Below are 17,619 nucleotides of genomic sequence, written 5' to 3'. Positions count from 1 at the left end.
TTTCCTGGTCTATAGTCACCAGGGAGTTTCTTCTGAAGTAAACTAACAATCATGTGAGACTGTAACTGATCCCCTGTCAAGTGTATCTTATTGATTTGTATCAACTAGAGCTGCGCGTCCCGTCAATCTTTTATTGGATTTATTCCAGGCTCTCCCGGCGCCACCAGGCAATATAGAGAGAAGCTTGAATGCTGTTGTAGACTGGTTGTATTCTGCGACTGAGCTGCTGATACGAAGTCATGTTTAGTAACAGAGAGTGTCTCCATTATGGACATGAATCAATGACAACGAGAGAACTTTATCACATGAAAAAGATTTTGTATCTAGTTGATTACCTACTATGAATGCAATGAAGTTGTGATGTTCGTTTCTGTAACATTGCACTTGTTTTCTCATTCCAGGCGGTGTGTACAAAGTGTGGTATAGATACTTATAATTGCAATCACCAGCCCTTGTGGTTGTGCAAGATATGCAGTGAAAAACGAGAGGTAGGTTCACATGTACAGTACTGGTCACATGCGACACACCTCAATTTGAGTATGATGCAGGCAATTTGCCCACAGTCTCCTTTGTGGCCTGTGCACGAGCTGTGCCTGATACAGATCATGATCATGCCCGAAAACCTGACCTTGACCTCCTAGACTTGACATCACAAGTCCTGCATGTTTCGGAAGAATCAAGTCAGAACGCTTGAACTCTGTTTAGGAGTAATTCAAACTTGTTACATTGCAGTTATGGAAGCGGTCCGGCGCCTGGTTTTTCAAAGGAATTCCTAAGTATATCTATCCATCAAAAAGAGGGGCTGGATATGGTAAAGCTGGTCGTATGAAGGCCGGTGATGCGGTCAAGTCAAATCGGGGAGGCTCGGGAAGAACTTACAATACATGGAGCAAAGCTAGAAATAAGCGTAGGTATTGGGAATCAGAGTATCATGGGGGTCAAGTAGTGTAGCCTTCAAACATATCAAAGGTAGTAATGTCATGTCTTACATGACATCATCTTGGGCATCAGTTGGGGCTATATTACAACAAATTGAGGGCGGAATGAACCATATGTGAGCTTGTTAGGTCATCCCCTTGGTTGAATATGTTTTTTAAAACAGTTTCCGAGACTGAGAGCGTCTAAACCCTTGGGCAAGGAGTACTGTCAAATGATAAGACTGTGCTGTTGCTTCAGTGGGCGGAGCAGATACAAGTCCTTTGTTAAATGTTTTTGTGTCATTGTTTGAGGTCATGAGGTTTCATGATCAGGAAAAGATAGGCTGAGGAAAAGATTCTGTGTAGCACCACAATTGTTGTGTCTCTCACGATTCTATCTCTCCATCTTTTGCAGCAAGTTATGGTGAAAGCAGTGATCAAGAATCAGACGAATCGGAGGATGATGTCAGTATAGGAAAGAAGAAAAACAAAAACTCTGAGTCAGGTAGGTCTATTAGGTCACCTTGATCGTTATTGTTGGCTGACCTTGAGCCTGATTGTTGCCATGAATGACCTGCCATAGATGACCCATGCATGAATGACCTTGAACCTAATGTTGAAATGGATACCTTGCCCATGTGTTCGGAAAACCCTCCATTCATGTTGAATGACCGTTGTCCAATTATTTCATGTCTGTATATTTGCATACTTTTGTCCAGTCTTAGAATAATAGGTAGGTACAGTCCAGATCGAGATATCTGTTTTGTCTCAAGGCCACGTTGTTGTTAACAGATAAACAAATCCTTCTGACCTTCAGTTGTGACCTTCTAATGTCAAGGTCATGACATTATTTCGGATCTTGCAGGAACAACTCGAAATTGTTTCATAATGGCCAAGTTGTGATAATGTTTACGTTGAAATGCAGTGGTTTGAACAGAAGAGATGCATTGCTCATGGGTTCTTGCATGCTGAACAGCTGATTATGATATACAACTTTAATCCCTTAAATGGCGCAACAAATTTCAGACATTTGGATGTATGCTTGTTGAATTGCTGACTTGCTCTCATTCAGACATACATTATAATGATGAGGTCCCAGGTAGGCGTCACTAGACATGTATTAGTCACAAAATCTAAATATTATATTCCGGTTTTATCCCGAACTGGTAGACGTAGTTGCAATGTTTATTCTGCTCTCCATATTTATCCAATAGTTCTCATTATTTCATTGCTCATGATCAATATAGACCAAAACATATTTTGAAATATGTCAGAAAATACCCAACCTTCACGGTCCACACAGGCACACAGAACACGAGACATATGGAAAAAATGCAAACAAGTGGATGCCCTGACTGCTCCAACTCAACCCAGGCTATTATACAACCCAGGATTTTAAAACCTGGGACACATATAACCCTTTTGATCTTTAGACACTTACAAGTATTCGGCACCCATCTGATCTTTCAGTATGAGTGGCAGACGGGCAGAAACACTAACAATTTCAGATTAGGGGTGGTTCTCTTGGATAACAGAGTCTTGAGTTGGAGGTGTAGTTTTGGCAGAAGTGCCAAGAGATACCATATCATTTACCTGATTGTTGCTTTGATGTGCTTGGGGTACCAACCTTCTATGATCGAATGTTGCTCATGAGCAAAGGTAGCGTAGTATTTCTGTTGAAATGGCGTCGTGTTTTAGCATGGTTAGTGCATTTTGGTGTTTTTCTTGTTAAAGTTAAGAAAGACGAGGAGAATGAAATGGGTATGTAAACGTATTTTGTTGCCAATATTTATTCGGCTGATTTACATTTCTTTATTAGGGACTCAAAACATAAGAAAAGTGTTAAAATTTTCTAGGTTTATTCAGAACTTGCTTTATACCTAATGTCAAAGTTCCAATAATCTGATATGTGTGCCTGCTATCCATGCATTCAGGACATAAAACGACTTTATGGATGTCTCTTTATTTTGATTGATATCTCTTTTAGCGATAATAACTTTCATTATGAACAATGATGAGTCTGATGGCATCTTGTGACTCACGTTTAAAGAGATCAAACATATGTTTCATGAGCATTGATTTGGTCTCCATGGTCTTGAAAAAAACAAATAAAAAGTCATACTGACTCAGATCTCATAACACATTTGACACTATTGAGCAATTCATGTCTGATCCTCATTGAATCAGTGAACTCAACCCAGTCAAACAGTGCAAATTGGCACAATGAAAATGATCATCATTATAATCATATTATGCAAGTATAATGCAATCTGGAATGAATGCTAGTAAAAGAGAATGCTCATTTGATAATACAATAGTATGGACTGGTGACTGCTCTTGGATTAAAATTCCATTTTACTAATTCAATGCGTGTATTTTGTTTGATTTGTGTTGATTGTGGTGTTTTTCCACACTAAATCTACATGTATGCCGGGGGGGGGGGGGGGGGGGGTTTCTTGTTATATACAGTACTATTGGTATAGACCTCAAAGAGCATTCAAAACCATCAGAAAACTGCTCAAGTTTGGTCTGCATTTGGTCTTGATTGGCATGCATGGACAACCCGCTCACTCTTCCATAACCTGTATTTGTGTGGGTGGACATAATCTCATGATATTCCTCCTTTAAGATGATATGCATATAACTTGCAATACTTTTCTAAGCTTGTCAAATTAGCTATTTCACAGCCATTAGCCGGATAAAATTTGAATGGTAAAAATGGATACTGGATTAATCGCCTCCAGTGGAATAGAAGTTGATTTATCATTGCATCAGAATTCACTTGACAGTTTGCTTGCAGCACTGACGTACAAACTCTTATGCCATGGAGCCACAATTTTAGCAGATAGCTTTTACAAAGAATGTTTCTTTATGAATTCTTAGTACTGATAAATCATTATTACAGGGCTATATATTTTTATCCCTTTGCCTAAATCGAGCTGAAAACCTGGATGACCTTTCATTACCGGTGAAGTCAATCCCAGGTTCCAATGAACACTGCTGAAGGGGTAAATGTTTCGGAGCATTTGGTTGATGGATCAGGTATATCTTGGTAAATGTCAGCTTAGTTTTCCTGCTCTGAAAGACAGCTCTGTCCTCGGGGGAGAAAACAGTTGGTATTTGAGAAATGCTATCTTAGTCATCAGACCTGTATTCGTTTGGGGACTTAGATTCAGCAATGTAACTTGGGTGATGTTATCAGGAATTCAGGCAAATGTTCTTGGTTGGAATAATGCTTTAACTTTCAATGTCTTCTTTAGTGTATCTGTCACATCATAAGCTGGTATACTATTCAACAGCTATTGGACTTTCCCAGAAATACATTATAATTGAGTAGTATGGTGTTAGTTTTTTCTAAATCGTGTACAGTGTACAACCATTGTATTTCTGATAGACTTAGGTTAGGTTGAAGTGCAAATCTTTGTATACTGTGTCTCTGTTCTTATTGTTAACCCTCACAGGACTACAACAGTTTTTTAATTGATCAAGATAAAAATAATCAAATCAATGAGTTGTGTTGAAGGAGTAAGTGGTAAGTCCTGAGAGGGTTAATGTAGTATTGTAATCCTCCTGTTGTGCTAAACACTAAGCGCTACCTTGGCTTCAGTCGCTGTGAAATGTTGCTGAAATATCTCTTCATAAAAGACACAATATTTGTATTTTTTTCGGTATTCGTTGATTATACCCAAATTTGATCATGTCTCCGTATTTCTTTTAACACTTATATCTGACAAACTTATAGACGACGATACTGTAGTAAGTTCCAACGTCCTCTTAACGAGGCCACATGTTCTCGATTCTTTGGTTTGCGGGCCTTCGACAAAAACAGAGCATGGAGTGCTGGTTTGCGAGTACCCACTAAAGTTGCCAAGGATGGATAAGAACCCTTTAGGAAAGTAATCTACATACAAGTGTCACTGAATCATTTTGTGTTATAATGCTTGGTTTTATCGGTAATTCTGATCAGTGGTAAATGATACTAAATCTCAAGTGTTGATCAACTGATTCAGAAGATTCACATCCACAATGATATTGCTGATTTCGCTGCTGTGGGTCTTGTAAACCAAAGGATGAGAACATGGCCTTCGATTCATATCTGTAATGGCATCAATTGTTTTTTATGAAACTTGCCCCTGTTTTATTTCGAGTGTATTGTACAGTTGTTGTTGATCTAGTCCAACTCATTCTTATTAGACCTTAACCATGTGCAATATACATGTCACCACAGCACATATGGTTCAGGTATGATTGGATGAATTGGACACTCCAATGTATTATATGAATGTTCTTACAGCTTTAGATTCACCCCTGAGTTAGCCCTGTTATCCATAGTCAGTGTCTGCCAGTTTAAAGTTGTGTACTACCACCCACCCCCACAAGACCCTGTCAATGCCTAAATGTACACATACTTATTGCTTTTGAAACAATGTTGATCAAACCCTTGTTACTCCCAGAATCAAGTTTTTGGCTTATTGTGAGAATTTCAGGAATTCAGACAATAGAAATGCAAGGTACTCCTTGTGGTTAGTCATTGTCTCCTTTTGGCGGACACTCTCTATGGATATAGACTTCCTGCTTGACCCCCCACATTGACTCACTTTTCAAGCCAAGCTCCATTGTTTATTTTTTGGCAGAAGACCTGCTAACAGCCGCATTCACTAAAACAAACTCCCAGGTATACCATTTGCCTCTGTTTTGACCTTACCTTTACTTGTGGTGACCTTCACTTCGACCTTGCGGTGACCTTCACCTCAGACACTTTTCATTTACAAGTTATATCCTTGGCAATCTCACAGGATTTTAGATATTTTGTTGGTTTTCACTTTATGCTTAGATGCAGTGTTCTTCAATTAGATGTGATATTTTTTTCTTTATAATCACATTCAACTGGGGCAGCTGACTTGTTACTTGGTAGTTGATTTTGTAGAGTTTTCATCCACATTTCCATTACATTTGATATTATATTCTACACTGTTCTATGTGTTGATAACATGAAGTGTTTCATTGCAAAATGTAGATTGCGATAAAGGGGTGTTTTACATGGGTAGATCCATGTTATGTTGTCTTTTGTCATCAATAATTATCAGTCGTCATATTAATAGCATTTTGCAATGGATCTCTTCATTGGCCATTTTCCTCAGTTTGGGACTCTTGATCAGATATCTGCCAATCAGGAGCCCTGTACCATGCCTGCCATGGCTTGATTGTCTGCACTGAGTAAGTGATGGTACATGTAGGTGTCTTCTGATGAGTCAATTATGACAGGAAGTCTCAAAATCCTGCTTCAGGAAAATGGCAAATATGTTTCTTAGTGTTACACCGTAACCTGGAAATTTTATTTTCATGATTGGGACAAGTTGTGGGAAAGTCTTTCAGTTAGTGAAAAGCTCGGCACTCAAATTCAGTCAGTGCTCAATAGGATATCCACGAATTCCAGAATCGACCAATTTGCCGACTTTTACATCAGCAAAAATATCCAGGTTTACGTGTTTTTATTGGTGCACAGTAATTTGACGCCAGCAGTGGTATAACCCAGGATGACATGTGTTAGCTAATCATGGTCAAAAGTCATGTAGCAATTAACCCCTTCCCAAAAAATGTCCTCTTCCAGCGTGCAGCTTACATGTATGTGCTCTCATTTTCGTCTCCGATTGTACTGCATTTGTACTCTTGTGTAGCTGGTGCTATCAGAATATTGCTTCTATATGAGCAAATGTTAGCCTTCAATTCAATAGCTGGCCTCTAGCGAAGAACCATTTCAGCTTACGTTTGTTCAACCCCTGGTTGACAACACTTTGACCACGAATAGCCTTATTGCATTTGGTACTTAGGCCTCGTTCGTAAAACAATGAAAGGCGATCGATATCCACTATCATGGTGCTTTATATCCCACTCTGGTCACCATGATCAGGTTATCAGCTACTCACAAAACCATTATCCGTCTTGATTTTTCCATTAGACGCACATCACTTTGCCATCTTGGTGTTGTGAATAGGTTTGAGTCAGACAGTCGTTTGACCAGCGAGAAAATGGACCCTGTGATTATACCTGCGCTGGTGAAATCCTGTGCACCATTGTGTTAAATGTGGTTTCCTATTTTGAAAAGTTTCAGATCATTGAATTGCAGTTTTAACATTTTGTGTCAATTTGTCACATCTTAGTCCCTCCTTCTGCATATTTTTCAAATGGCCTATTTGTACCTATATATTGCCCCCATTGTAGCTATATGTAGGTGGTGGGATGGTGGTGGTAACTGTTTCCTCCTTCAACAAAGTGTGTTGCCATTGTGTGGTGACAGCTGGTTTGGGTAAAATATGCTCTCTGTCTCCTGTGTTTTGAGCAACCAGTACTATATGTACGTGATGACTTGAACATAGTCCAAAGGTTCTGTACTCACAAGCAAAGTTCTGAAAACAGAACCTTTGGACTTTATCAAACCAAGCTAATGAATGTATTTGGATCCGTCAGTTATTTTCAGATGTCACTTCATCAGGGACCAGTTGTTCAAAACACAGTTTGTCACTAACGCTGGCGTAAACTATACTTGGTGTCATCTCCTTCAGACTTAACACCGAGTTAAGTTGATACCAGTTTTAGTGACAAAAACTAGCTTTGAACAACTGGGTCCAGGTATTTTCAGTATAAACGGTCGGTTGGTGAATGTTATGAGGTACAGATTCTTACAGTTTATGTTTGCAAAAGACATTTCTCCAAGTTGGAAAGATCATATCTCAACTTTAGGACATACTGTGTAGATCTGTTTGGAGTAAGGTGTTTTCCCTACTCATCATCTTGGGAGGGGAGGACTTCTGTTGATTTGGAAGACAGAATTTAGATTCCACATTCAAGATTGCTTCATCCTGGTACAGTTACAAATCCAGTCCTCAATTCGTATTCAAGCCTCGCAATGCACATCATTGATTGTTCCAACCCATCAGGCATTTCCTCTTCAGGTAGTTTATATCTATTGATTTCCCCTAAACACTCTCCTTAACTTGATTAATCCATTCAGAGAGTGTCTTCAAGCTATTACTCACACACAATGGCTGACATGTTGCCTTTGTGTTCGCAACAAGTGATTAATGTTAAACCTATTAGATAATGCAAGTATGGATTAATCTATACATGGCTTATGATATCGTTTCATTTTTCACAAAAGCCTGGATTGAATAAAGATTATTTGAGCTTAGAGTTGCTGGTAGCTGTATTCTCTCCCCTTAGCAATGCTACTTTCACCAGCATCTTCCTCAGCTTCTAGTTAATTTGTGCAAGTGCTCCCAAATGAATGGTCCAGTAACAAATAACTAATGCTGCAATTTGCCTCACACCAAATGGGATGTGCGTTTACGTAATTGATTAGACTCATTCCCAATATCCCCAACGTGGCCAAAAAAGATCTGTGTACACATCATTCTGTGCAACGTGTCATGCCTGGCATTGGCAAAACATCACTTTGAAGCTAACAACTTCTGCCATGATTGTGGAATGTTCACGTCCGGTTTCTCTTCCCAATTTTGGAGGCATGGCAATGGGTGAATTTGAAATGAGCAAAAACTTGAAGTCAAATGCATTTACCATCAGATTTTTGCAGCTGGATTGCGGAGTTTTCCGCCATTGCCTTCCCTGCATATACTCAGCTAAATTGAGCATTATTCTACGAGTAGATCGTCCTATGCACAAAGAAACTTCATTCCCTATGTTTATTCAGGACTTTAGAATTGGGTATCTGGTATCATGGTGAATAAAAAATGGGCTGATTTTAGACAGGCCAGCTTTGGGAAAGCTTCTAGACATAACTCAAGTTACCATAGTAACACAAAACATGCTATTCATAGAGACTTGGTTCATTCCAGTGAGGATTATGAGGAAAGTTGCCTTAAAGGATTGTCAATATCTTGACAAACTTGTCTCGGAGCTGTTGCTTTCAGTTGAGAGTGACAGACAGTCACTGCCCCTCCTACATTGTACATTGTCGCATGGTAGTTTCTACCTGACACATGTCCTGATCTTAAGTAAGCAACAAAGTCATTACCCTTCGAGCTGTCCTAATCCACTCCGCTACCGTCTCATGTTTTATATCCCCTCCAGAATTAATTTTAAATCCATCAATTCCTGCTTGACATAAAACAGGTTTTTCCTCCTGATTCAATCATCTTAACGTCGCATTGGATTACAATAATTCCACTTCTGGTGCCCGCCGTGAATTCAAACTAAATATGGTAATTTTTGAAAACAACTGCATAACCCTTTCTTTCTGACGAGAAACAGGGCTCTGAGTTAGTTGGCTTGGCTCTAACATGTGAATGTGATTGGCAGTTATTTCTTTATAACTGAACCAGATGTTGACATGGTGGTACTTTACATTTATAGCAGGGTTACCCAGTGGATTGCCAGTAACTTCTTTTGATGTCCACTGGATCACCAACAGATAGAATGTCTGAAACATTGGGTGATATGAATAAAAACTAGCAAATGCTTTTATCTAAATCTCCATGTACATTTACACTAGGCCTTTCTGTACAAAACCGGAGTAAAAGCATTTGCTGGTCTTTATTCATATCACCCATTGTGTCAGCAGCTTAAAACATTTCCCCTCCCCTGCATCCAAAACATATTTTCTCACATAATATCTTTTCATTTTCATTTCTTCAGTTGAAGACAGAAAAGTGGTTTGGTCATACTGATATTGCCATGGCAACGGCTAAGGTTTACTTTACAATTAAAGCTCAGAGATTTCAAAAAGAGTTCCGGATATGTTCTTAAACCTGCATTAACAATGGTTGTTTTCATAGATTATTCCATTTTGGTGATTATTTCATTCTAAAAACCAGATAAAGAGATACCTTGTGGCTAAACAGAAATGTCAGAACTCTCAAGGTCAGATTCTGAATAACTTTCTCAGGTTTAAGAACACTGAACTGATGCATCTCCGAGTTAAATTATTTCTTTTTTTACAAAATTTATCAGCCATTCTCTTGCGCAATGCACATATTGAACCTGCTACCATTTTACGAATTTCATGAATACTTTTTTCCTATGACTCTATCTGGACCAGACATCCCTGAATCCAGAGCAAAACCACAGCAATTTCAAATTCCTGTTTAATTGTCCTGCTAGTTTCAATACTGCTTGAGGCGTGGGAAATATAAGGACATTGAGATCTGTCTATCGGGCAATAATCACTTCAATATCTGAGCAGAGATATATGTTCACATCAACTGGAAATGATGTTGCAGGATGGGTCCATATCTACATGTTTCATTTTACAATCCTTAAACACATCAATACTTGCTAACATTTTCTTTTCTTTTGACCTCACAAACCTCTTAAAATCATCTATAATTTCATTTTTAGCAATCTTTTTGAGAAACGAATTTCCTTTATTTCCTCACTTTCACTGAAACATTCTTGTTTTCATTCCTTCTGTGTCTTTTATTCATCCATTACATTAACATACACTTTTTGCAGACACATCCATTTCAGTCATTTATGTGAGTCTTCTGTACATTGTTTACTACATGTACATGCATAATACAAATCCTTCCATTTCAGTACATTATCACAAGCTGACCTGTTGCCAGCAGTTTGTTGTTTGTGTCCTCCAGAGTTGCATGTAAAAGTGAAGCCTGAATAGGTTCCATTTCCTTGTAGAAGACTAGATGGGCGTCAATTCCAAACCTTTTGTTGTTGTTTGGTCTGGCTTCAGAAGATTTCTCTAAAATCTATACTTTTGTTGGTGTGATTGTGTAAGCTCCATTCATACTACTAGTAGCTGTATTGTTATCATGTCCTACTCACTTACTTAGTGTGTGGTCACCTAAAACTAACATTCATAGTTTCCTGAATAGAAATTGCTTTGAACCAAAATCCCATAACTTCAATTCGAAGTAAAAGTTGAAGTAATAGGTTTTTGATTGAAGACAATGTTATCACAATATCCTTGATTGATTTTTCAAATTGACCAACTACTTTCATTTTTCTATGCGCATGCATGCATTTGCTGACTTGACTGTAAGATGTGATGTTGAACACGTTTTTCGCAGAAAAAGTAGTATTTCGCCAACACCATATGATTATGCGATCGTCGATGCTTTTCTTTCATCCCGGCATGTCTCATGATAGTCGCGTGTTTGCCTTCCAGACGTACAATCCTCCAGTCGACCCCTTCCCCGAGCTCAGGTAGACACACTTGCACGAGTGTTTTACATGTTTTATAGTCAATTAACCTTTGTTTGTCAGAGCTGTGCAATTTTTGTCTCAATCTGTGCCATTTTATGCAGATTTGATCGATTTCTTATCAAGTTTTTAGAGATTGCTGTTCCACATTTTGCTTGGATTACAGTTTGTCTTCAACTCTGCCTATTTTCATCATCAACAAGTACCTTACTATTACTGTAAATCCATTGTTTCTGCAGTTTAATTTGCTAAAAAACCATCCTTTCAGATTTGTCATCCATCAATTTCTCAACATTGGCAGATTAAGATTGGTGGAGTGCATGCAATTCCACTCTCGTGAAAATAATCAGCAATTGAAATTGTGGGGTGTCGAAGGCTTTTTTTTGCATTATACTCAAAAGCAATTTCGAGGGTAATTGAAAAGGCACGAACCTTTGAAAAAATGGCCAATGGAAGTAGTTCTGAAATGTTATCTTGTTTGAGAGAGGCAAGACAGTAAAACAGGTATGCATAATTGAGCTGCTAAAAAGCTTTGCTGGATGATCCATGGTGGCAGCAACTCAAACAAAGTTCCAAATTGCTTCCGATCGAGTTATCTGTAAAACCAGACCTGTTGGCTACCCATAAACCTCTGCTGCCAGTGACCTTCAGACAATGTCACTCAATTGATGACTCCCTTGGGAGTCTTCCATCACACTCATGTCTGAGCAAATAGTGCTGGATTTCGAAAGAAAGCGGTTCAATCAATATAGGAACTGTCATCACATGAATCATATACTGTGTTGTGAGAAAAGAGTTCATATCAATATGATGGTGGTCAGGCGATCGACTGGAATCGAGTTCAGTTCTGATATCAATTGACCCACCAGAAAGGGTAGTAGGAGTGTATTTGAGAAAAGATATGTTTGTTGCGGCCCATAACTGGTATGATGTTTTGATTCGTCACCGGAAGTATGTGTCATCACTAACTGCTTTGGGTTATTCTGTACATGGAATCGAATGAGACTATAGCCCTCATAGCATTGAGAGAACTAGCAGCAGTGTAGATGTTGTTGTCAAGCAGAGGCAATATCATAACCCGTGATTCCCCAGAAACAGGAAGGTTTTGAAGCCTCTGACAGATTGTTCATCAGTGGTAGTTGTCTACTTGTCATTGCATGTGTATCATGAAAATACGTCCAAATCACCTCAACAAGATGACTGCCTGACACTAGAAAGTGTGTGTCTCTCATGCCAGTCACATATACCATAAACCCAGAAATGTTTGCCTGGAATTTTGAAATAGAATGGCAGCAAACATTTCTGGGTTAGATTATTTACCATTTAGAGCATTACAAGAAACACGTACCACAGTTGTTTGAGGCGGTTTTATCGTAGAATGATTCCGTGTACATTGCATGGGTGTGTCTCATGTTCTAGATATTAAGCGTAGGTTTCCAGACTAACCAGCGGCAGAAGTTGAGTGACAAGGGTAATTTGACTTGAGAAAAGAATCAAGGATGCCTGTCTACAAAACACAGCACACACATACATTTGATATTACACTCCACTCACCATACATCACCACAGCATTATACATGTATCACATTGTCTCTTTCATCTCTTATATTTTCTAACCCTTCAGGAATGATGAATGTCTGTATCCCAAATGATGTTTACTCTTTCTTACAGTAAATTCTGAAATTGATAACAAACAGTTACCAGTTCCTGAAGGGTTAATCTTTTCTCTTCAAGCCATTTCTAGGCACTTTTGTTTCAATATAAACTATTTCCATCAGCTAATCCACCTGATTTGTAACCCATCAAATATGGATCAAAAGTTATCTGTTTCATCAATTATAGATGATCTTTACTTGGTTTTATCGAGAATTTATAATTCTTTGTTTTATCCTATTTTGTTTTTGATTGATGACAAGCTCAGCAAACTTCCAATTATACACCACTCTGACAATGGTATGCATTTGTATTTTCTGTTTCTGAGTTTGACAGAGGTGGTATCTTCAGGCTTAATTCTAATAAAATTGATTCATATCAGTCTGGATTGGTGGATGAACGATTCTTTCCATCACTGACAGAATAACGATACGGAAGGATATTCATCAAGTTTTACTGTCTTATATTTACCAGACATCGATAGTCATCTGGTGAGATCACCTTGATCAGTGGAGGATGATCAGGTACTGGCAGTATGGCTATTCATACAAACTAGATCCTCTATGGACAGGTGGTTTATTTAATATCTGGTTGGTTCATAGGTTTCATTTTCTTTTTTAATTGGTGAATTTTTAATGGTAATGTTTACATGTTGGTGCAGGCCATCTATCGTTCAAAATCAGGTTTTTCATAGTTCTTGGTGGATTTTTGTCCTTCCATTCACTTTATCTGTACTTTCAAGTAGTCATAGCAAGTCTGCAGTACATCTGCCTTGATACATGTTTTAAGGACTTGGTAATCAACCATACGTCTACTCCTTATGAGCTTTACTCATCTATTGATTCCGTGGTTCAATACAGAGGCAGACAATGTTTTTACCGGCCATCCCAGGCCATCAGTTGTCTCCACTAGGGCTAATGCCCCAAGATAACCCTCATCTAGACTCATTAGTCCTCCTCCCAAGATAACCCCTATCTACACACAGTTCTCCTCCCCATTGGTCTATCACTAAATGGTCAAACTTGTCACGAAATGGTCGAGATTGTCACTAAATGGTCTCGCGGTATTGGTGAATTATCGAGGAGTGGTGCAATCTACATATCCTATCTGTCTGTGTGGCCTGTTGGCAATTGTGAAGATTAGCATGCTGTTAAACACTTGGGATTATCAGCGACAGTTATTAATAGCACTTGTTTCTTGTTTCTATGGAAATATATTGGTGTTGCTGCAGACCCGAGTGCTTTTGTAACTGACAATTTATTTGAATGGGTGACGCGTAGGTGTTTGAAAACAAATATAGATATTTCCGGCACATGGTTGCCTAGCTCTAGAAATGTCAGTCACGGATCTTTTTGCTTCGAGATGAGGGGACCCAGGCCTTGGTTTGTTCTTGCTTTGTTGGTGTTTGGTTCACTTCTTCCGCTATTCTTATCTGAAGCAGACGACATTTCGCCTGCAAATCCGAATCAGAATGAGGAGAGATATCCATGCCGTGCATCCTAATTTCTGCATCTGCAGGATGCCAGCCAATCACAGAGCACTATTTGGGAGAAATTTCCAGACAATTTTGCTTTTGGAATTGGACGAAGAGTTTGAACTCCGAGATGTGAGAAGGCCCTAATGACTGATTATACCCCATGAACAATTTCAGGTTTAGAGTTTCTCAGTTTGCGGTACTTTGCAAGTTAGTTGTTGATTCTTTGGTGTCTTGTTGCTTGGTGGTGGCTTCAGGTTCTCAAGCAGCCGAGGACTGTGTCTTGGGTTTCTTGTTCAACAAGAACATGATCTATCAGATCTTCATTAGTTGGTGTTCGGCGCTGTGCAAACAGATCGCTAAGCTCACATATGACCAGTCAGTTCAATTCTTTCTGGTTTCTGTGTGGGTTTTAAGCTTGCAAAATGTTGGGGAAGGGGGCCGGGGGGGTTAAAGGGAATGGTCTTCACTAAAGCATTAGTACTGAATTCCACAGCAAAAATATCCCTTTAAGGCCTTTTCTCTATCATTTAGAAGTGAGTATAGAAAGATTGTTGGTGGGTCGGGCCTTCTTGACTAATTCCCTACGGACATGCTATTAGATGTATTATTTTCCATTTCCTCTCCATGTTTTGGGTTTCTATCTTTGTCTGACTCGCACTTGCCTTCTCTTTCTCTTTGACAGTCGACAGCGACAGTATCAGTATCACCAGTTCCAGGAGTAACAACAACCCGCTCTACACTGGACATGGACTCGCCGACTCGAAATCCAGTATCACGAGCAGCAATTTATATGGACAACTAAGTGCCACTGAAAGCAGTAGGGGAGATGAAGTGCATGATGAAACAGACAGCGAGAAGTCATCTAGTATGGGAGGTAAGCTAACACATAGAATGATCTTTGCATTTGCCCTCTAGTGAGTGTTATGTGAGCTTTGGAGTAGAAAAGTCCACAACACAGGTTACACATTTACCCTCTGTGCGTTTCCTGGCATAGATCCTCAGTTATGAAGAATGTGAGCTTTTGCCAAGCAGCTGTAATAAAGTGAACTGCCTAAGGTCTTAAGCAATGTTTTCTGTGCCGGTGATCACACTGATCATAAGCAAGTTTCTCCTTGCCAGGTATGACACCCATGTTTGTGCACGAGTCACATGAATAGGATTGAGCTGATTAGAACATGTTTCTTATGAAATCCATTTCCATGCTCTCAGGTTTTAGTCGGGAGGGTTCTTTACGCTCCAACTATGAAACCTCCGGTGTTAGATATCATACAGGAGAAGAGGGTGATATAGATGCCGCTTTTACCCGCTACACTTCTCAGCATGGACCACACGGACAGACCCGCCACCACCACCACCAGCCCACGCAGCCACCGCCACAGCAGCCTGTTGAAGAATACGAAGCTGATTTACCGTCCTCTCCTGATTCGGAAGGAAGTAAGTCAATGTCAAATGTTGTGTCTTCTTGCAGGGCGAGATCAGTGACATAACTTTGAATGCCCGTAATACTTTTTATGGTGGCTGTGAGGTGTTATGAGCAGTTTAACAATACATGTAACAGACTAACATTGGTGTAATGTCATTGTTGTCCAGCTGTCATGAATGGGTGATCACTCATAACGCGCTCCCCCTGAACTCCTGAAACTGATCCTGCCTGAGTGCCTCATTTGATGATCAATTGGGTAATTGTCACAGTTGGCTGATTATACTTTCAACAGCCAAGTGTTGGGAAAAAGATGAAGTGCTTTTGTGGATCAATTATCTGCAAGCCATTTATGTATGTTTAATCTTTTTCCAGCTTCTTTGGGAACCCTTGAATTTTCTTTACTCTATGATGCTTTTGATAACGCCCTCAACTGTACCATTGTCAGAGCCAGGGTAAGTCTCAAACGTTGGCCTTTCTTACCTGCCGTGATGATGGGTGGATGGGTGGATGATGGTATCGAGGATTTACCTCGAGGAGAAAAGACAAAACAATAGAAATAAGGGCCCTTCTATTGTAGTATGATAAGGTCTGATGGCCTTGCACCCCACAAAATGATATAGACTTTTGTCTGTTTCTATGTTGTGGTAATTTCCTCTTGTGGTAAGCTTGTACTTTGTGTTGGTAAATCGATACCAATAACACTCCACCTTGATAATGAACATTGGCAGAATGCAATGATATAAGCTTTTTGTCAAAATCCAGTTGGAGGATTATGCCCAATGTCTCAATCTTGTTCTGAATAATTTCAGGGATTAAAGGCAATGGATTCTAATGGTTTATCCGATCCCTATGTCAAGTTGCACCTCTTGCCAAGAGCAAGCAAGGTAAGTGTTGAAGCAAGAAGAGTTCATGACCATCTTGCAAGAGAGTTGATCAGGTCATTGGTGTTGTGTAATCGCATAGTGGCCAACAAGTCCACTAGGGGGCGACATAACTTGTGTACTATTTCAGAGCTCATTGGAAGGTCGTTTTTACCACCATAGCATTAAAGGAGTTGAAACGACGATGGTAAAACCAATCAGGTCCCCATTCCATCGCCATGATATCATTTACTGACTTTGTTAGTTCATCCCACATGACGTCTTTTGAATTTAACAATAGACAATACAACGTCATCACCTGTTGATGTTGTTGTCAGAATGTTGCCACAGGCCTTAACTATGATTTGGTGCCACAGGCCTTGACTATGATTTGGTGCCACAGGCCTTGACTATGATTTGGTGCCACAGGCCATGACTATGATTTGGTGCCACAGGCCTTGACTATGATTTGGTGCCACAGGCCTTGACTATGATTTGGTGCCACAGGCCTTGACTATGATTTGGTGCCACAGGCCTTGACTATGATTTGGTGCCATGCTGATGTTGTGTTTGTTTCAGTCAAAGTTACGCACGAAGACCATCCACAAGACCTTGAACCCAGAATGGAATGAAACGCTGACTTATTATGGTGTAACAGAAGAAGATCACATTAGGAAGACACTACGGTTAGTGAGGGAGAGTCACCTTAACACTTTACTTTAATTGGCTCACCCTATTTATACATGATGCCTTGTTTCTGAAAGTCTAAGAGGGTTAGCAAAATCCCACAGCCCCAAGACGGAGAATTTGTAAAGTAACTTTCAAATCTTTTCAAATGATACCGTAGAGGATCCAAGTCCGACCAGGTTATTTGATGTTGTATCTTATACCATTTCAGCCTGTCTGTGCTTGATGAAGACACATTTGGTTATGACTTTATTGGTGAGACCAGAGTCCCTCTCAAGAGGTTGAAGCCAGATCAAACCAAGAACTTCAATGTCTACTTGGAAAAACAGCTGCCTGTAAGTATTTGTCATTTAGCGGATACATTACTTTATACTGTCCAACAGTCTTTAAGTGCTAGATATTCATTCCACAGCCTAGGAAGGCATG

At 39.6% G+C, this 17,619-nt stretch overlaps 1 protein-coding gene across 4 annotated transcripts in view; it reads left to right on the top strand.

The window, feature by feature from the left end:
• LOC135500294 (rabphilin-3A-like) overlaps positions 1–17,619 on the top strand; it is a 36,656-nt gene that overhangs the window by 15,349 nt on the left and 3,688 nt on the right. For 3 of the 4 annotated variants that reach the window (XM_064791683.1, XM_064791662.1, XM_064791673.1), the window contains 10 exons: positions 402–488; positions 733–907; positions 1,333–1,422; positions 1,990–2,016; positions 14,906–15,097; positions 15,433–15,657; positions 16,019–16,098; positions 16,456–16,530; positions 17,086–17,192; positions 17,405–17,528. In XM_064791683.1, coding sequence (XP_064647753.1) covers positions 402–488; positions 733–907; positions 1,333–1,422; positions 1,990–2,016; positions 14,906–15,097; positions 15,433–15,657; positions 16,019–16,098; positions 16,456–16,530; positions 17,086–17,192; positions 17,405–17,528 — 1,182 coding nt within the window. The remainder of the gene's footprint in view (positions 1–401; positions 489–732; positions 908–1,332; positions 1,423–1,989; positions 2,017–14,905; positions 15,098–15,432; positions 15,658–16,018; positions 16,099–16,455; positions 16,531–17,085; positions 17,193–17,404; positions 17,529–17,619) is intronic. The other variant, XM_064791691.1, reaches the window with a different exon arrangement.

This window comes from Lineus longissimus, chromosome 2 (genome assembly GCF_910592395.1).
Source record: "Lineus longissimus chromosome 2, tnLinLong1.2, whole genome shotgun sequence".
Taxonomy (NCBI): domain Eukaryota; kingdom Metazoa; phylum Nemertea; class Pilidiophora; order Heteronemertea; family Lineidae; genus Lineus; species Lineus longissimus.
The sequence above is the reverse complement of the archived record's forward strand: the minus strand, read 5'-3'. Positions and strand labels throughout refer to the sequence as shown.